General features: G+C 46.6%; 3 protein-coding genes and 1 long non-coding RNA gene across 4 annotated transcripts in view; 1 reads left to right on the top strand and 3 right to left on the bottom strand.

Annotated features, from left to right (window-relative positions):
- The window catches only part of crlf3 (cytokine receptor-like factor 3), a 9,475-nt gene extending 7,120 nt beyond the window's left edge, over positions 1–2,355 (top strand). The window contains exons 5-9 of the mRNA XM_084036164.1: positions 328–505; positions 592–820; positions 1,042–1,180; positions 1,262–1,374; positions 1,819–2,355. Of these exons, the coding sequence (XP_083892290.1) occupies positions 328–505; positions 592–820; positions 1,042–1,180; positions 1,262–1,374; positions 1,819–2,063 (904 nt within the window). The 3' untranslated portion in view covers positions 2,064–2,355. The remainder of the gene's footprint in view (positions 1–327; positions 506–591; positions 821–1,041; positions 1,181–1,261; positions 1,375–1,818) is intronic.
- A 1,207-nt stretch (positions 2,356–3,562) lies between these two features.
- Positions 3,563–12,463, bottom strand: LOC311030420 (polycomb protein suz12-B-like). The gene is made up of 16 exons (XM_084036158.1): positions 11,751–12,463; positions 11,037–11,083; positions 10,875–10,939; positions 8,970–9,038; positions 8,811–8,860; positions 8,578–8,663; positions 8,248–8,500; positions 7,825–7,945; positions 7,629–7,734; positions 7,356–7,530; positions 7,146–7,234; positions 6,772–6,915; positions 6,470–6,627; positions 6,052–6,244; positions 5,892–5,971; positions 3,563–5,813 (listed from the first exon to the last, which is right to left on the bottom strand). Exons 1-16 carry the CDS (start codon positions 11,944–11,946, stop codon positions 5,363–5,365), a joined length of 2,283 nt encoding a protein of 760 aa, XP_083892284.1. The 5' UTR covers positions 11,947–12,463; the 3' UTR covers positions 3,563–5,362.
- A 1,255-nt stretch (positions 12,464–13,718) lies between these two features.
- LOC311030986 lies at positions 13,719–15,968 on the bottom strand. The gene is made up of 2 exons (XR_014599029.1): positions 15,625–15,968; positions 13,719–14,847 (listed from the first exon to the last, which is right to left on the bottom strand). It is a non-coding gene; the product is annotated as an uncharacterized lncRNA (long non-coding RNA).
- Positions 15,969–16,510: 542 nt separating this feature from the next.
- Positions 16,511–18,927, bottom strand: LOC311030773 (C-reactive protein-like). The gene is made up of 3 exons (XM_084036753.1): positions 18,787–18,927; positions 18,119–18,326; positions 16,511–17,009 (listed from the first exon to the last, which is right to left on the bottom strand). The coding sequence occupies exons 1-3, from the start codon at positions 18,836–18,838 to the stop codon at positions 16,604–16,606; spliced, it is 666 nt and encodes a 221-aa protein (XP_083892879.1). The 5' UTR covers positions 18,839–18,927; the 3' UTR covers positions 16,511–16,603.
- Between the last annotated feature and the right edge of the window lie 926 nt (positions 18,928–19,853).

The following is a 19,853-nucleotide window of genomic DNA, read 5'->3' as shown; positions in this document are numbered from 1 at the left end:
TCTGACATTTCTTTATGAAAAATGACTTTTGATGATGAACAGATGATGAAAATAGTTGGTGATTATATTTCTGTGGATCTGTTAGTGGAATTAGTTTTCCTTTCATTTGTGGTCCTTCTGTAAAAAGCTGTCTCCAAACATCATGTTGGTTGTTTAGAGGACAATAACATCTCATTTAATGTGATGAACAAGTGACATAATAAGTAGACTGAATACTGACCATTGGATTGATACAAAGATGGAGTTTACCACAGCTGGAAGGGGCTGGAAAAGCATGGAAATGCACCTTGAAATGCTTGGAAAGTGCTTGACTTTGACCTGTTGCAGCCTCCCGGAGGTGCCGGCGTTGGTGGACGTGCCGTGCGTCTCCGCCCAGCTGGACGACTCCCTGCTGGCGCTGCTGAGGGACCGCGTGGCCCGCCTCGGCTCCGTCGCCTCCCACCCGCCCGTCCAGATCGAGGAGCTGCAGGAGCGGCCGGGCAGCATCCACGTCCGCTGGTGTAAGGTCAGCGAGGTCGCACACACACACACACACACACACACACACACACACTGATGCAAGCGTTAATATGCGTGTGTGTGCGGTATCAGGTGGATGAGGACTTTGCGGCGGCGGATTATCGGCTGCAGTACCGGCGGTCTGGCACCGGGGGGAGCCAGTACGAGGACGCCTACATCGGTCGGGACTGCGAGTTTCTGGTCCTGCACCTGGACCCCCACACGGACTACCTGTTCCGGGTCTGCGCCCGCGGGGAGGGCCGCACCGAGTGGAGCCCCTGGAGTGTCCCCCAGACCGGGTACACCACCCTGGCACCGCACGGTGGGTGGAGAAGAAGGAGGCGGGACCTCACAACCTTCTCGAGCTCTGATTGGTTCCATGGATTGAATGTCCTAACCGGCTCATATGCAAATAAACAAATATCTAACATGAGAAAGTGATGTTGTGATTTAGGACTTGGCTGCTTGCAGGGTCGGTACGGGTGCTGGAAATCCTTGAAAACCCTTGAGTTTGAGTTTTCAAGGTTTGACCTGTGTGTGCAGAGTGGTGTCCGGGCAGTGAGGGCTACATCCTGAGCAGCCGGAGGAACATCGCCCTGCGGAACGACTCCACCCAGCCGCGCTGCCCCGTCCTCTACTCCAACGCCCCCACCTACTTCTGTGGCCAGACGCTCACCTTCAAGTAAAGCAGCAGCTGATCACGCTGATTATTGATTATGGATTGGAGACGAGTCCCCACTGAGACGGTGTTTTCTGTGTGCAGGATGTCGGCGGCCGGTCAGATGGATCGGAGGGACAGTCTGGGTGTGTGTGTGCAGGGAGGGAAGGGGGCGGAGTCTCTGCAGAGAGACCAGGCCGTCTGCATCTCCACCAACGGTACCTCAGACACACACACACACACACACACACACACACACACACACACACACACACACACACACACACACACACACACACAGACACACACACACACACACACACACACAGACACAGACACACACACACACACACACGCCGACACACATGCTGACGCTAAAAAGGACTTCTAAGTGTTTTATGTCACACAGTAATGTGTGTGTGTGTGTGTGTGTGTGTGTGTGTGTGTGTGTGTGTCTGTGTGTGTGTGTGTGTGTGTCTGTGTGTGTCTGTGTGTGTGTGTGTGTGTGTGTCTGTGTGTGTGTGTGTGTGTCTGTGTGTGTGTGTGTGTGTGTGTGTGTCTGTGTGTGTGTGTGTCTGTGTGTGTCTGTGTGTGTGTGTGTGTGTGTGTGTGTGTGTGTGTGTGTGTGTGTGTGTGTGTGTGTGTGTGTGATGTCATCCCAGGAGCCGTCTTCGTCAACGGTAAGGAGATGACCAACCAGCTGCCCTCCATCACCGTGGGCTCCTCCGTGACCTTTGACATGGAGGTGGTGAACCTGGTCAGCGACGGCGGCGGCTTCAAGCTGCGGGTCACCATCGGCTCGGGCAGCCGGGAGGTGGTGTTCGACTGGCTGGTGGAGCAGGCGGTGGACTGCCTCTTCTTCGGCTGCTCCTTCGTCCACTCGGGCTGGAAGGTCCTGGTGTTTTAAAACCCGGATCCTTCATCCACCGGACCGGAGTTTGTTTGTTTTACGGTCTACGGGGGCTCGGAGTCTGGAAACGATCCGCTGTTTACTTCCACACCGGCAGCTCGTCCTGGAAACCGGCTTCAGTGTGTTTACGTTGCACGTACATCGGGACTTTAAGCAGTTAATGTGAACAAATCTGATTTCTGATCAGCTGTTAGCGTCGACCTCCAAAAAAAACGCCAATCAAATCTATGGAAGTGTTCATTTGTTGTAAACGGATTGTTTTTATTTGTGATGCGTATGAGAGCCATTAGAGGAAGAAAAAGAAAAAAGGATTGGATATAATCTGAGATGATAAAATTATACATTTGTGAGAGAAAAACTTGGTTCTCATGAAACTTTAGCTGAAATGCAATGTGACATCATCTTTTATAACACTTTGTTAGCCAATCAAATACATGGAGGCGTGCCTTCTCGGGACATCAGACGCTGTATTTATCGTGTTTTTTTTAACCTAGAAGGGAGAAAAAGATAAATCGTCCTATTTTCTAATATTCAGGGAACTCCCATTTAACTCGATTTTAGTTATTTTATGTCGTCTTGTTTTGTTAAAAACCCCCGTCTGCGTTTCCACCGTCTCCATGTCGACAAGAGGCTCGTCACCATGACGACGACCCGGCTCCTCCTCCTCCGTCTTCAGGGAGTCGCGTCGGACGAATCCGTGTTTCGTCTCTGCTTATTCTTTCACCTCGATTCTCGGGCCTTCTGACAAGGTCGACTACTGTTTACAGATCAGTTCTTAAATCCGTCGCTGCGTTGAAGACTGTAGTTGGTCGGCTGGTATTACATAACAGTTCAGTTTTATATTTAGATGTTATTTTATTTAGGGGGGGGGCAGCAGGAAAGCAAAGACACAATCTGCTAAACCTGATCGTTTTGTTTTTTATTTAAAATAACCCGTCACTGTGAAAGTCACCTCTTCTCGTATTTTGCTTAAAGGGACAGTTCGCCAAAAACAAAGCCTGTCTGGAGTTCTTTGGAGTGAATTTGTCAGAACGACAGGAAGCCAGGAGGATGTTTGGGGGGGGTCAGACATGGGGGGCCGAGGGTCAGGACAAGAATCAAACTGTTACGTTGAATTACTTTAGCGTCGACAATCCGAACAGTATTTAGGTAAAAAAGCTGCCGTTTGTTGTGTGAGGGGGAGAGTTTGGACTGAATGTGTGATCTGATGGTTATTGATGACTCATCGTTTATTAATGTGTTAACAAAATATTAAGATGTTTGATGTGAAAACGGAAATAAAAAGGAGCTTCAGATCGGAGAGTGTCACACTTCTTTCTTGTTTTTAAACTTTTTATGGAGTTATTTTTCAACCTAACGAGAAGTTCAGTTCATCATAATGATTGTTATTGATATTATTATTATTACATCTAGACATTGTTAGAAACGGATGTCTTCAATCGTCTTTAATTTGTATCATTGGAACCATCAGTGGAAGAAATGAACCACGTTGTGGATAATTGTACAAAACTTGTTCATTTTTAATAGAAAACCATTCTGATTCAACTCAAAGGTTCACAACGTCGAGCTGGTTGGTTTTTTTCTTCGCTCTGGTTTTTCTCGACATGGCTCCTCGTCTTTGTGCAAAACGCTGCTGGTCTCGTGTGAATGAACAAAAAGAACCGACAGTGGGCTTTATTCAAAAACAAACAAAAAAGTGCTGAGTCACTCGGAACCATCAGGCTCTGAAAGATGACTCAGACTCGTGCTCGGAGCAGAGAAACGATACGAGACGGTTCAAAAATAAATCCGACGTCTGCAGGCCGTTCTCAGATCAGCAGCCGGACGTGTGCTTCGTTAGAAGGCAGTGAAATCAAAAGCACAGTCGACAAATCTGCAGCAAAAATGTTTCCACTTTGGTGTGTAAACAAAAAAAACTAAACATTCTTACAGTTTTAGAGTCGAACGAACGAAACAAGACGAGGAAGAAAAACACCCCAAACAGCTGATCTCGTGCTCTGCCTCGTCTTCAGGTTCATTCATTCAATTAATCATTATTTTGTCCAAAAAAGGGATTCGGTTCTTCGTGATCTGAACTGACAGCAGCAATTAAAGAAACCGGAACCAGCACAGAGCACCATTTACCAGATCCAGATCCGGGATCTGCATCATCTCCGTAGACCAGACGATCCACATTGAAGCTGAGACCCGGTTTGTCGTGGAGGAAACGAGTCCAGTAAAAAAAAACAAAGGTGCATGGTGGTGTTTGTGTGCTGGCAGTGGAGGTCTGCTTGAGGATTACAAAGATCTAGCACCTGATCCAGGACTCTGATCCCAGCTGGCTGGCTGGCGGAGTCTGCGATCCGCTCGAGAGAAGAAATATAATAAATATCACTGCTGATGTGGAGAATATCAAGAGAGAGACCTGGACACACCTGGACTCTGACCGGATCAGAGCCCTTATTGGAGACCTGAAGACCTGATTAAAAACCAGATCAGACAACAAGAGGAACCGGGCACTTTATCAGACACACCAGAGACAAGATTAAACACCTAGAGACCACATCAGACACCCGGAGACCTGATTAATCAACTAGAGACCACATCAGACACCTGGAGACCTGATGAGACAACTAGAGACCACATCAGACACCTGGACACCTGATTAGACAACTAGAGACCACATCAGACACCTGGACACCTGATTAGACAACTAGAGACCACATCAGACACCCAGAGACACGATCCTATTCAAAAGGAGCCTGACACCCAGAAACCTGATGGAAGTCCTGGACACTTTATCACTTTACCCAGAGACCCGATCAGACACCCAGAGACCCGATCAGACACCTAGACACTGAGACCTGATTGGACATCTTTGACTCGTAACCGTGACAACTAATTTGCACGTAAAACACACTCAGTAATACAGAAAAAAACCTTTGGTGGAGCCGCGTGGCAGGAAGGTCCCAGACCGGTTCTTCACACCGAGGAAGACAAAAGGAAGACGATCACGATCCGAAGTCCGTTAAACAATCTGATCTAAGGGGGTCAGAACTGATCCAGACTCGGGAGGATAAGGGGGTCGGGACTCGTAGAATAAGAAGAAAATAACAACAAAGGAGGATTCTGGTGATTCTTCGGGTTCTTCTGAACCTAACCCAGGTAACGGGTCTAGTTCCTGGTGTGACCCACCGTAAAACATAATCCCTGCAGTGACCCCCCACCCCCCAGCGCGCTCCGGGTTCGGGTCTCGCTCCACATTCTGGCCTTTTATCTTCCTGTTTTGGGATCTTTGCTCTGATTTGAGTTCAGTTTCAAACCGAACCAGAACCGAGGACTTTCTGCTCGGCGGGCAGAGTTTCAGTCACAGCTCCTCCACCCTCCTCCTGGTCCTGGTGGTCCTGGTCCTGCTGCTGGTTTCCATTCTCCACGCAGCCGTTGCTGGTCTCGTCGTTACAGGGTGTGTACTCCATCTCTGGATCTGGATCCAGCTCTGGCTGGGACTCCACGGCCGTCTCCCAGTCGTCCTCCTCCTCTTCCTCCTCCTCCTCCTCGCCGCCCTGGTCCCGGCGTGCGTCCTGGCCCTGCAGGAGGCGGAGCCGGGCCATGGCCTGGTCGATGGTCTGCGTGGTGATCAGGTTGAAGTCGTGCATGCTGATCAGGTGCAACAGGAAGTTGCGACAGAGGTCGTTCCTGACGACGTGGACGCCGTGGCGGTCGGCGAACAGCAGGCACGACTCGTTCATCTGGTTGTCGGCGATGAAGCTGCGAGGGGACCAAGGTTCAGGATCAGTCTGGCGGTCTAGGGTCGTAGTCTAGTATCTGCTGGTGAACTGGACTCACCCGTGCTTCATGACGTGGAGGTTCCACAGCTTCATGATCTCCTTCTCGCCCTCGTTGACGTCGGTGAAGTCCTCGATTTGCTGCAGAGAGACCAGTCAGACTTCAGACCAGGTTTACACACAGCTGTAACAGGCGGGGGGCGGGGCTTGTATATACTCACCATGGCGGTCTTCTCCTTCAGCCAGTCGGGGTCCCGCTCGTCCTCGCTGTCCACCTCCATCTCCTGCGGGCGGAGCGGCACGCAGCTGTCGCTGTGGAAGTAGAGGCGGTTGTGTCCGCTGATGATGGGCTGCTCCTGATCTGGATCCTCCAGCTCCAGGAACTCGGACAGACTCGCCTTCGTCCTCGTGGGTCTGGACACAAAACACCAGAGCGCTTTGAGAACGGTGTCCTCGGCCGGAAATAAGGACTTTTTATAACATGAAACATGAAAATAATAAATGAAGCTCGAAAAGTTCCTGTATTTTTTTCATATCACAATCACTGAAAACCTGTTTTTCCAACAGTGTGCAGCCTTAGTTAGTTTTTGTCACATTATGTTGTTAATATAAATATATATTTTGGCGGTGACGGCAGACCTGCAGACCACCACGTGGGTGACGGCGGTCCTCTTCACCGGGCCGTTCCTGCTGAAGGCGAAGCCCGGCTGGCCGTGGACGTCCTGAGGGTTTCCTGCGTACGAGCCGTCGTAGCGCTCGTTGATGGAGACCTCGATCTTCGCTCCTTTAGGGTGAGGCTGCCGACACCGGGGGAGACACAGCGGGGGAGACACACCGAGGGAGACACAGCGGGGGGAATATTATTAAATGCATCTTGGTTAACCTTTCTATATTTGATATTTTCCCCGTGAGGACGCTCTGAGGAGCCCGGCCTGTCTCACCACGTAGTTGAAGATGAAGCGAGAGTGAGACAGCTTCAGGTGCTTGATGAGGCTGTAGAGCTTCCTGCAGTTGAGCGTGCACCAGGGACAGTGGAGGTCGTCTCTGGCCTCCGTCTGCTGCCGCGTGTTGCTGTTGTACTGGAACTGGAGGGGAAGGACGGAGACGTGGGCGGGGTTAAGAGCATGTGGGCGGGGTTACTGAATTGTGGGTGTGTCGTCCAGATATACGAGCGATGATGCAACACAAGTAAAAGGTGAGATTTGTTATTTTTAATGTTCTGATTTCTCCATCTACAAGTCACTCAATGTCTATTTATTCATAACTCATGTCATGTTCTTCGTCTACAGCAGATCCAGGACCAGCTGAGACCCACCTGGTAGAAGATCCGGAGCTTCTGTCGAGGCTCGGCTGAGATCAGTTCTCTCCTGGTCTGCATGTCGGCGTTGACGGACTCTTTAACAGCTGCAGCACAGGAGAGAAATATAAAATCTGTGTGTGTGTGTGTGTGTGTGTGTGTGTGTGTGTGTGTGTGTGTGTGTGTGTGTGTGTATGTGTGTGTGTGTGTCGCCTGCTTCCTGCTCACCCAGCGTGTGCGTGGACCTCAGGGTGCTGGGTCTGGGGTCCTGGTTGGTCTCGGAGTTGCGGGTGGCCAGAGGTTTAGCCACGGGGGCGGTGGAGCGGTCGGAGGAGTCGCTGGTCCAGCGCAGGGTGAACTGCAGGGTCGGACCCTGAGAGAAGCTCTCGAACGGAGGCAAGCGCTGCAGACGGAGAGGGCAGGTTCACCTCGGAGCTAACGATGCTAACGACGCTATCACGCTGGATCCAGGCTTCCTACACCTTTTCCTACTACACCCACCTTCCCGTCCAGGATGGTCTCCCAGGTCGCCCTCTTCTTGCCGACCGGACACTCCTCCATCTCCTGCATGGACACCTCGTACTCCCCGTCCAGCAGCTGCAGACGTCTGCGCACACAAGCAACCCACACGGTTTCATCACTTCCTGTCCGCGGCGGCAAGTGAGATTAGTGTGTCGGGAGGGTTTGTGAGTTTCACCTGTTTTTATCAAAGACGGTCATCTGAGCCACAAATGTGGTTTCTCCCTCCTCCTCCTCCTCCTCCTCCTCCCTGAGAGAGGAGCTCCTCCTCTTCCTGCTCACCACTTCCTCTGTAAAATCTGAGACAGACACGTGATGACATGAACGCCGTCCTCTACCACACAGGAAGCTGACGCACACGCACAAACAACACCGTGGCGGCGGCGGCGATGGCGACACATCATCAGGACCACAAAGGATTCATAGTGTTATGACAACACGGTGCTCACCAAGTCAGAAAGTCAAGATAGTTTGAGATTCTGGTGATCGGCTAGATCAGAGGTCTTCAACGTAATCAGGCCAAGGACCCCCAAGGCCTATAGACCCGGCGGAGGGACCCCTAAGACCTAGAGACCCTCACCGACAGAAAGGAGACCCTCACCTCTACCGTGGAGGTTCTCCCCGTTGGCCAGGCCGTTGATCTGCGTCCGAGGAGGACACCCGGGACTCGACACCCGGAGGAGCAGCGAATACGACTTCACCATGTGGGAGTTGCTGGGCTCGAACTCGCTGCCGGGGACCAGCAGGGACGGGGAGGAGCCCGGCTTGGCCTGGACTCCCACGGCACTCGTGTCCGGGTTCAGAGGGACCTGCTTCTTCCCCGCCGGGACCTGCTTCACCGGACAGCTCACGTCCTGGAACCGGGAGGTGAGACGGGTCAGATACAGGAAGTGAAGATGGACGGACGAGAGACACTCAGACACACACACACCTTCCTCTTCTTGTGACAGACTTTGACCAGCAGCACCTCCAGAGAGACGGAGTTCTGCTCGTTCTCGGAGTCCTGAGACGGCTTCCCTGAGGACACACACACACGCACACACACACACACACACACACACACGCACGCACGCACGCACACGCGCACACGCACACACACACACACATTAAGGATTTTCCTTACTCTAGAGGAGATACGGGAATAAAAAGAACTTGAGAACTTACCAGCTTTATGAAAGAAGCCGGTGAAAGTGAGCTGCAGATTAGAGGCCAAGCTGTTGGAGGGGAAACTTATGATGTTATATCTCATATGTTTAGAGATAATTAACTTTCTGTTATATATATATATTACATTATAAATAACAGCAGAATTAAACTGTTTACCTGGGAGTCTCCTGGTCGCCTCTCATCTTCTCCACTTTGAACAACAAGTTGTCGACCTTGGAGCTTTTCCTAAAACGCAGACGGACAGCAGGTCAGTGAAACTACACCGGCAGCCCCGACTTCTAGCCCCAACATCCAGCCCCGACCCCAAACCTCCAGCCCCGACTTCTAGCCCCAACATCCAGCCCCGACTTCTAGCCCCAACATCCAGCCCCGACTTCTAGTCCCAACTTCCAGCCCCGACTTCTAGCCCCAACATCCAGCACCGACCCCCGACCTTCAGCCTCGACCTTCAGCCGGAGCAAAGTACATAAGCTGCCACCAACGGGGCTTTTTAAACGTAATGTTGAATCAGGTGATCTGATCTGTTTTATTTATTAGTGGCTATCAAATAGCTTTTTGGGGGTTTTCTGTCAGCAGGTGATGCTGAACATTTGTCTCTCAGCTCTCATAGTTGGTTCGTTCCACGTTAAATTGGTCCGTTCCATGTAAAGTTGTTTGGAAACGACCACTCAAAACCCACTTCAATGGCGTGCAGGCAGCAGGTTACGTTTTTAATCAAGATCAGCAGCAGGAAGTCAAGTTTATTTTGGGGGTTTTTTTCTTCCCCCTCACAGCTTTCAAGTGTTGGCGTAGACGCAACAAGAAGGTTTTCCCTTTTAGGATCGAACCACATGGAGCCACATGGGGGTCCGTGTCTGTCAGGAGGACGCCGCCGAGCTGGAAACCTAAAAGCAAAGCCCACCTGGCTCAAATCTGCAGAGTTTTTTGGAGCCATTAGAGCCCGGAGTCTGGCGGCCTCACATATAATTCCTGCTTCCGAGCCGAGCGGCCGTCTAACGAGCCGCAGTAACCGAAAACACCTGTGTAGAACACGACGAGCCGACCGCTGACGTCTGCAGGCCGGCGTCCGGAGCGCGGCGTCGACCACATCACGCGCACGCTCTCGCTCCCGCTTCATTACTCCGGAACACGGTAGCCTTTGTGCGACTGCTCGTCGGGAGGAAGTGATTGATTCTGGTTCACAGTCGGCTGTTGCCTTTTTACTCTAATTGGCTTTTTACATAAAACAGCAGGAGCAGCAGAGAAACTACATGAGCAGTGAATGAACCAGACTGATCTCTGATCAGCCTGTCATGCTTTATGAAGAGTCAGTAAATCAGGGTCCCTCCACCTTTTCCAAAGTCAAATTCAAGCATTTCCAGGTGCATTTCCATGCTTTTCCAGCACCTTCCAGCTGTGGTAAACTCCATATGTGTATCAATCCAATGGTCAGTATTCAGTCAACTTATTATGTCACTTGTTGATCACATTAAATGAGATGTTATTGTCCTCTAAACAACCAACATGATGTTTGGAGACAGCTTTTTACAGAAGGACCACAAATGAAAGGAAAACTAATTCCACTAACAGATCCACAGAAATATAATCACCAACTATTTTCATCATCTGTTCATCATCAAAAGTCATTTTTCATAAAGAAATGTCAGAAAATGCTGCTTTCAGTCCCTCAAATATGGAGATCTTCTTTTCTCTGTTCTATCATAGATGTCATCACATAAAGGGCTTTCAAGGATTTCCAGCACACCCGTATGAAACCCTTGAGACTGAGAACCCCGAAAGTCCCTCAAACGCAGCGACACCCAAACGAGACCTGAACCACGGGACGCGGCCCCGCGGGGATCAGATCTAGCGTCTGTATGCAAAGCAGCGTAACTGAAAACGACTCTCCTGTCTCGGCTTTAAACGGATCACGTCTCCCTCCAGATAACACACCCACCCTTCTCTTCTAGAACACACAACTATTCAACACCAGCGTTCAGGTTCAACACCTAGATAGGAAAACCTAAAACACCTAAAAAGAAATGCAGCCACGAGACGTGAGAACACGTGGAGGATTTTTACCTTTTGACGTTATTCCTTGAGTTTCTGTGGGACATGTAGGTGAGCGTCCTGTGTAAGAATATAGGCTGGAATGTAACAGAAAAACACATTAGGTCTACCTCAACACTTCCCCTCTCATCTCAAATGGTCACGTTAGTCATGTGACTGTGTTCCAACACTCACGGCGATCAGGTTCCGGGTGCGGAGGAACCTGTAGATCTGGGTCGGTTCTGCAAAGAAATACAGTTTCATGACTTCTGAAAACAAGCCTAATAAAAAAAGCATGATGAGCTCATTGAGTCCATGTGACATTTAATAAACTATATCATTGATTAACAATTAATTGATAAGATTAAGCCGAATAATATCCTTCGTGGCGACAGGTTAAAGTAATTCAATTATCTCCGTTTATCGCCTTAAATTAAAAAAACAAACTATGACACCACCTGTAATTAACAGTGTATGTATATGTACTGTGGTACTTGTACTTTTCCGTGAGTATTCCATGGTTCTTCCTACAACTCAGAGGTGAATATTGTGCTTTTTTTCCTCCCCCACTACATTCCAGTATGAAACCACGTATTCCCAGAAGTGTGAACATGACACACAGTGTAGTAATAATAAATTAAACTGAAAACAGTAAAATACAGTAAAATACAACACATTAAATATGAACCCAGAAACATCAGGAGAGTAAAAAACCCTGAAAGGGAACCGGCAATACTTGTTTCTGCTGATTGGACCTCAGTAAAGTATTTGCATGAGTATTTCAGTGTGCTAGTAGTACTTGGTACTGCAGTAAAGGCAATACTACTAGGTAGTAAATGGATCTGATCTGATCCTCCAGCTGCAGAGAGGAGCTCGTATCTTTTTTCTTTTAAAGAAGGTGCCACTCACTCTCGAAGGCCTGCAGGAACAACTCGTGGTCGGCTTGAATGAGTTGCATGTTGGGCTTCTTGGCTCCGGCCATCGCGGAGGAGGAAGAGGAGGAGGAGGAGGAGGAGGAGGGCGGCTGGTAGAACCCGTTGGCTTTTCCTCCAGAACTCGAACCTGGCTGGTTTCCACCTGAGGAGCTCTGCTTCTGCGGAGCCATGCAACTAAACAACAACAAAAAGAGGGGTGTCCAAAGGAGCTGTCCCAACTCCAGATGTGATTTAAACAAAAATAGAAAAAATAAACTCCTCTTCCTTTGTCAAAACAAAAGAGCCGCTTAAACAAAACCCTGTAAAAAATGTGTGTAAGTTTCACTTCTTTTGTATTTTAAATCTGTGACGCGTCGCAAGCTGCTGCCCCCCCTTTTTTAGCTGCCGGGGGAAACAAGTCGCCGACAACAAGAGGCCGTCCGGCCGAAGCTCGCTTTCAAATGCGCGAAACACGAACTCAGCCTCCGGGCGAGCTGACGCGGCTTGCTAGCTAACCGGCTAACTTCCGTAGCCCAGTTAGCAACAAACCCCCTCCAAGGGGGCTAACCGGATAGCATCGTCCGGGACTCTCGACGACTTCTTCGCTGATCCAGAACTCGGGAAGCTGCTTGCCGATAAGTAACGGATCAAAGAGAGAAGTGGCAAAGCGGTTACGGGGGGTGGGGGTGGGAGGTTCGATCGCCGAAATCCGTTTTGTATCTCGCCTTGCGCCCGTTCGGTGAGTTGGGGTTAACGGTACTCTAAAGCAACACAGCATAACGTAGAGCGTATCCGGTGAGTATTTTCAAAATACATTCGAATTAAAATGTCAAATGTTTAAAAACGTCTACTAATGTTTTTTTTTGTGTGAGAATAGTGGAACTCTAGCTTATAAATACACCTCCGTATACATACTTCCGACATCGAACACACGTTTGTCTTAAAAGGTCATATTGATCGAGTCAATTGTTTTATTTTGAAGGAAATTCCATTTGGGTTTGTTGTTTTTTTTGCCTTTACTTCGCCGCCTTGTAAAAATGTTGGTCGAAGCTTCTTATGTGTTGAAAGATCCCGCCTTCTAACAGCTCTACCCAATCAAAGTGCTTGTTTGTGAAATGCTGACCTCTCATTGGTGCAAATATTGGCTCTTAGGGAAAGGCACATTTGCCGCCTGCAGCATGGCGAGCCAGGTATAAATAAGGGCGGAAACAACATATATATATTATATTGTATTATATTAATTACTAGAATATATGTAGTTATTGCACTAGATTGTTATTTATTATTGCACTAGAATAAATGTAATTATTGCATTATAATACATGTCGCTATTGCACTATAATAAATGTAATTATTGCACTAGAATAAATGTAAGTATTGTATTATAATAAATGTAGTTATTGCACTATAATAAATGTAATTATTGCAATAGAATAAATGTAAGTATTGTATTATAATAAATGTAGTTATTGCACTAGATTGTTATTTATTATTGCACTAGAATAAATGTAATTATTGCATTATAATACATGTCGCTATTGCACTATAATAAATGTAATTATTGCACTAGAATAAATGTAAGTATTGTATTATAATAAATGTAGTTATTGCACTAGAATAAATGTAATTATTGCACTAGAGAACTGTAATTATGGATGTAGCTATAGCATTGTTTCTGTATTCCTCAGTTAGTTTTCTTCTCGTGTTTTATTTGGACCTCCTGCTGCTTTTCGTCACATTTAATATAAAATGGATCCAAAAAGCCGAAGACGGAAGCAGATTTCCAGATTTTGTATCACATTGTTGTTGGTGTTTTTGTTTTTACCAGTAAAACACTCCGAACAGGAGGAGAGTAGAACGTTGTTTCCATTTTGGATTATCTACTTTACACAGAAACTGACTCATTAATCATGACGGGGATCAAAACGATTATAATTTAGAAACATGTAAAAACACACACAGCTTGGACTTGAATCATGATTTATTATTCGAAACAATTCCCTTTAACAGGAGCCGTATGGTGCATACAGCACACTTTGCAATGAATCCCAGAAAGTAAGAAAGCAGCTACAGTTTAGTGAAACATAAAGAAAACTAAACACAGACAAAAGAACAAGGATAAATTAATTTCCCAGTGTTTGAACTTCAAAGCAGTGTTTCTTTTTTACCTCGAACCAGGATAATTATACTAATAATAACAATAATAAACCCTCTCACATCATCATGGTCTGACACCAACTTTAAAAGAGTAAAACACACGAGTCAAATGTGGGGAACCTGGACCAGGTTTCTACACAGTCACATGCATCTCACGAACCGCCTCCACCTCACCATAAATAACATCACTGATTCATTACATGGGAAAACAGTTGATCTTGAGGTGATAACGTTGTGATCCTATAGAAAAAATCAACAACAACAAAAAATCAGTAGCATCAACAGTCGCGCCCCCCACGTGTTACATTCTGAAGCATCCTCAGCCCTCGTCACACACTGGAAAGGTGTTTCCACTCAAGGCTTCATCTCAGGGGGGGTTTCCTCCTTCAAGCTTGGCAAAAACAAAAGTGCAAAGTTGCCTTGAGAAGCAGTTCTGATTAGTTTCACTCAGGCTGGTCTCATATCCAAAACGCACAAACAGACAGACAGACAGGCAGACAGACAGAACCAAGCACCCACAACACGAAAAGGCACCGGACCAGTTTTCAGAGTCCTCATTGAGATTCCCATCAGTGCTCCTGAACCTCATCTGGGACATCGTCATCCTCGATGTGAACTCGATCTTTCAAGTGTGAGCAGTCACATAATCCAAACTGTCCCTCGGTGGAGGTTTCAGTGTTTTCTCCAGAGTATGTAGATCATGAGCAGGATGAGGCCCGCGGACAGCCCCGTGATCACAAACTGGTGGATGGAGAGGACGTTTTCCAGCGTGTGGATCCTCTCCTCCATGGCACTGGTGTGGAAGTAGTCATAGACGCCGGCTCCGATGCTCCACAGAGCCCACACGGCGTCCAACACCAGTGGCATGGTGGAGCAGACGGGAGGGCGGGGGGAGGCTCAGCTGCAAGAGGGTCAGACGAGGCTCTAAACGAAGGCTGGAACACAGCATGAACGTCAAAACTGGAAACATTTTTGCCTCATTATTTATTATTGGTTTTGCATGAGATTCAATTCTGAAGTGACATTGGACAAAAGCTGAAGCTTTGGCTAACACATTGATGTCAATGAATCATGTTTTAGTAGAGGAATATTTCAAAAAGTTGTTTATTGTGTTGTTGTAATGCTTTGTTTACAAGCTTTTTACAGCAGTGGGCTGGGAGATAAATGACATATTTATTTCAGATTTCCAAAACACTGAGATATGTGGGCATAACATATGCACAAAAGGCACATTTAACTCATTATTATATTTGAATGTCTAACATTTTGGGAAAATGACAACTTGTCAACAGGCCGATAAAATGATCAAGATTGAATTATCGTTATTAATTTTAAAATTAATACATTGATATAAGTGGATATGCCGAATTGAAGAAGGGCTCAAAAAGACTCAGAATAAGTCTTAATTCGTGCCTTTTGCCTTGACTTTACCTTGTTTATCAGCACAGGTTTTTTTAAATTCTACATTTTGTAAATGCAATTTGGCGTGCGTGGGCTTTCCTGGTAAATACGTAAAAGCTTAACATACACGTTATAACATCAGTGTGACGGCACAATAATGGCGACAACACTGGGACTCGCTTCTAATTTAACAGAAAACAAACCGAGATAAACGTCAATGAAGTAATCTTCCCTCGTCTTTAGCAAGCTAACGCTTCGGCTAATCTACAGATTTGTTGTTAGCATGCTAGCACTCGGGTTGCGCTACTTACAGCACGAGCTACGTCACTCATCCACACGTCCGATGGCGTGAAACATTCACGACTTTCACATCATCTGTTTTTTGTTTGTTTGTTTGTTTTTTAACTCACACTTCAGCGAAATATAGGAAACCGTATCGCGCTGTCAAGTCCACCGAGCTACTTTCAGGTACTTCCGGTTGTGGTTCCTTCTCGTTGTCTGTGTATGTGGCAACTCGAAATGTTGCCGAATCGTTGGTTTAAAAGCGTGTTGTGTTTATGCGGATTTTCAAAAAGCTGCTCTTTTAAAAAGATGGTGAAATGTCACGACTCGTATTAAAAACGCGGTCGACCCCGTTAGCTGAGACGCTAATTCAAAACATCACACTGTGAACCGTTTACACTGCCAGGCGCGGTGGCCAAGTGGTAAGGCGTCGGTCTCGTAAACCGAAGATCGCGGGTTCGAACCCCGTCCGTGCCTGACGTCCATGGTGCTAATTCTACTTTTTTTCTTCATGATACACCAACGCATACACACACACACGTATAAATAATAACGTATACGGTAATCAATAAATATTGATTAATAAGTAAGACACAAACATGCCCAACGTTTTTGGAGTTACAGGTTTTCTTATAGAGTTTAGGATGTATTTTTTATACCAACCTTCCATTTATCATAATGTGTGTTTTAATCATTGTCAACAACATCAAAGTTGCCATAAAATATAATGCTAAAATAATAATAATAATTAGACCAAGGTAGTTTATTTGTTTTGTGGGGCATTTTTAGCAAGGCTGCATTTTCATTGATTTATATGAATTATGAATTGTTATTGTTATGTTGTTGTTATATATATATATATATATATATATATATATATAATTTTTTTGTGGGTGTTACATGTGGACACAGGCGTTGTCAGCGATATCTTTTATTGCCGTTTTATAGGAAGGCTTGCAGTTTGACAGTAATTCACATCTTTGTCTTCCTTGTCTCTGTGTGCTGAAGCTACAGCTCGACGTGAACGACCTCCACCTGCCCGTTGACCTTCAGCTCGGTGGTCTCCCAGTCCAGTACGTTGCCCCTCGCCACCCTCCTCCCGGAGGACAGGGCTTTGACGTCGCCGTCCGAGAGCACCGAGTCCCACATGTTCACGTCGCCGACCTCCCCGACAAAACTCTGCTTGGCGTCGTAGTCGCCCATGTAGACGTCCGGGTCCTGTCCGAGGATGACCTTGCCCCCGGGACGGACCTCATGGCCCTTCTTGTAGATCTTGGTCAGACTCTTCCTCCCGTCCATGAAGAGGGCGGCGGCCCCCGAGGCCGAGTCCCAGGTGAGGCACAGGTGGGTCTGCAGGGCACCGAGCTGGGGGACGTCGAACATCACGCCCTCTCCGGCCAGGTAGAAGGACAACCTGCACACGGAAATGACGTCAGCAGACCCAAGCAGTACATCTGTCACTGATACAGCAGTACTAGTACACTGTTGTAGTAGTAGTATTGTGAGTAGAAGGAGCCTATTCTCCATAGTTTCAGTACGATGTCAGCACTTGTTGTAGTCATGTTGCTGTGTCACTAGTACCGTTTGTAGTAATACAAGTGTTTGTGGTAGTAGTACAAGTGTTTGTAGTAGTATTTGATTTTGTAGTAGTACAGTTACTAGTGTTTGTAGTAGTAAAACTACTAGTGTTTCTAGTAGAAGTACTAGTGTTTGTAGTACTTATACTAGTGTTTCTAGTAGAAGTAGTATTTGTAGTAGTTATTCTAGTGTCTCTAGTAGAAGTACTAGTGTTTGTAGTACTTATACTAGTGTTTCTAGTAGAAGTAGTATTTGTAGTAGTTATTCTAGTGTCTCTAGTAGAAGTACTAGTGTTTGTAGTAGTTATACTAGTGTTTCTAGTAGAAGTAGTATTTGTAGTAGTTATTCTAGTGTCTCTAGTAGAAGTACTAGTGTTTGTAGTAGTTATACTAGTGTTTGTAGTAGCAATAGTGTTTCTAGTAGTAGTGCTAGTGTTTCTAGTAGTTATACTAGTGTTTCTAGTAGAAGTACTAGTGTTTGTAGTACTAATACTAGTGTTTCTAGTAGAAGTAGTGTTTGTAGTAGTTATTCTAGTGTCTCTAGTAGAAGTAGTTTTTGTAGTAGTAAAACTAGTGTTTCTAGTAGAAGTACTAGTGTTTGTAGTACTAATACTAGTGTTTCTAGTAGAAGTACTAGTGTTTGTAGTACTAATACTACTGTTTCTAGTAGAAGTAGTGTTTGTAGTAGTTATTCTAGTGTCTCTAGTAGAAGTACTAGTGTTTGTAGTAGTTATACTAGTGTTTGTAGTAGTAATACTAGTGTTTCTAGTAGAAGTAGTGGTTGTAGTAGTTATTCTAGTGTCTCTAGTAGAAGTACTAGTGTTTGTAGTAGTTATACTAGTGTTTGTAGTAGTAATACTAGTGTTTCTAGTAGTAGTGCTTGTGTTTGTAGTAGAAGTACTAGTGTTTCTAGTAGTACCACTAGTGTTTGCAGTAGAAGTACTACCTGCCGTCCAGCTCGCGCCACACGTTCAGCTCATCGAAGTAATTCGTGCGGTAGGCGAACAGGATGACCTCGCGCTCGCCGCTGAGCTCGGTGGCGACGCGCATGCACAGCGTGAAGGCGCGCAGGCTGAGGTTCTTCACGGGGACCAGCTCCACGAGCGTATCACTGGTCTCGGACGGGAACACCAGGGTCCGGATGGTGAGACCGCCTGAGAGAGAGACCGGAGAACTTTAGACGGTCACCGACAAAAACACGTCACAAGTCACAGCCGCAACAATATATCACAAAGGTGTCGTTTCCTACACGCTTTCACGGAGCCTGAAGGCCGCATCCATGAAGACATCTTTCACCATCAACGTGTCTGACTATTATTGTCTCCATTTGCTTTATCGAGTTGTCGAGTCCAGGTTGCCACGCCCGTGGTGACGTTTTATTTAAAAAAGATCTAGTAGGCCTAATGTCTGAACCGGAAAGAAATATTCACTTTACCGTCATAGAAGACAGAAAATAGATCTCAATCATTGTTTGCTCGAAAAAAGGTTAGTCCTCTATAACATGATCGTCGATTCATGAACTAATCTGGTTAAATCTGTTAGTACAAACATCACAAGAACGAAACCAGTGTGACGTCACCAGACACAACAGACGGCGGAGGCGGCGACACTTACCGGCCAGAGCCGTGCAGCAGCAGACGAGCAGCAGCGCCGGGGGAAGCCTCATGTTTCACCTGCAGATACTCGTTAAACGTTACAAGCAGCTTGTGAGGCTCCTGACGACCACCCAGAGGCTTTTATTGCCCCCCTCAAACACGCCCTGATGTCATGGGACGGTTTGATAAGATGTTGGACTCTGGAGTATATCCATCCATACATCCATTTTCTACCGTTTATCCTGTATTTTAGGGTCACGGGGGGCTGGAGCCGATCCCAGCTATCATTGGGCGAAGGCAGGGTACACCCTGGACAGGTCGCCAGTCTATCACAGGGCCCCTGGAGTATATGTTTACTTTAAATTGTGAAAGCTGCTGCTGCTTACATCATCACGACTCAGACACAGATGTTTTTACTTTTAGCTCATTTTGATTATTATTCAAATAATGGATTAATTCCTCCCTAAGTAATACTAGTAATACTAGTAATACTAACTTCCAAATGATCAAGTAAAAAATACATTTGTGAAGCTGCAAAGCAAGAAATGTCATGTCTGCGTATGAAAACAGTCTCGTATGAATACCGTCGGGTATAATTGGATTTTTATTGCATCATAATAAATTTGATAATCCAGTCGTCAATCCGATACTTTTTTTTTTGGTTTATTTGTTGTTGTTGCGGAACAACGGAGGACACGAGGAGCCCCGCAAAAAAATCAGCTCGTCTCAGCTGATCAGATCGATCGTTTTTTGTTGTTTTTTTTTTTTTTTCAAGATTGGGCTGGAGGCTGTCGCCATGGCAACGGTTGGAAGGCTGCTGCGAGGGTTCGAGGGGAGGGGGGTGGGTTCTGGATGCGTGTGACGTCATCTGTGTGGCTTTGATGTGTGATGCTTTGATGTGTGTGAGCTGAACCTATATAAGGGACCTGGTTCTTTGAGAATTGAGACACATCTCGTGGCTGAAAGAAGGACTTTGCTGTTGACGCTGAAAGAAGGACTTTGCTGTTGACGCTGAAAGAAGGACTTTGCTGTTGACGCTGAAAGAAGGACTTTGCTGTTGACGCTGAAAGAAGGACTTTGATAGAC

Source organism: Eutrigla gurnardus (assembly GCF_963514095.1).
Source record: "Eutrigla gurnardus genome assembly, chromosome: 20".
NCBI lineage: Eukaryota > Metazoa > Chordata > Actinopteri > Perciformes > Triglidae > Eutrigla > Eutrigla gurnardus.
Note: the sequence above shows the minus strand (reverse complement) of the source record. Positions and strands in the feature narration are given on the sequence as shown.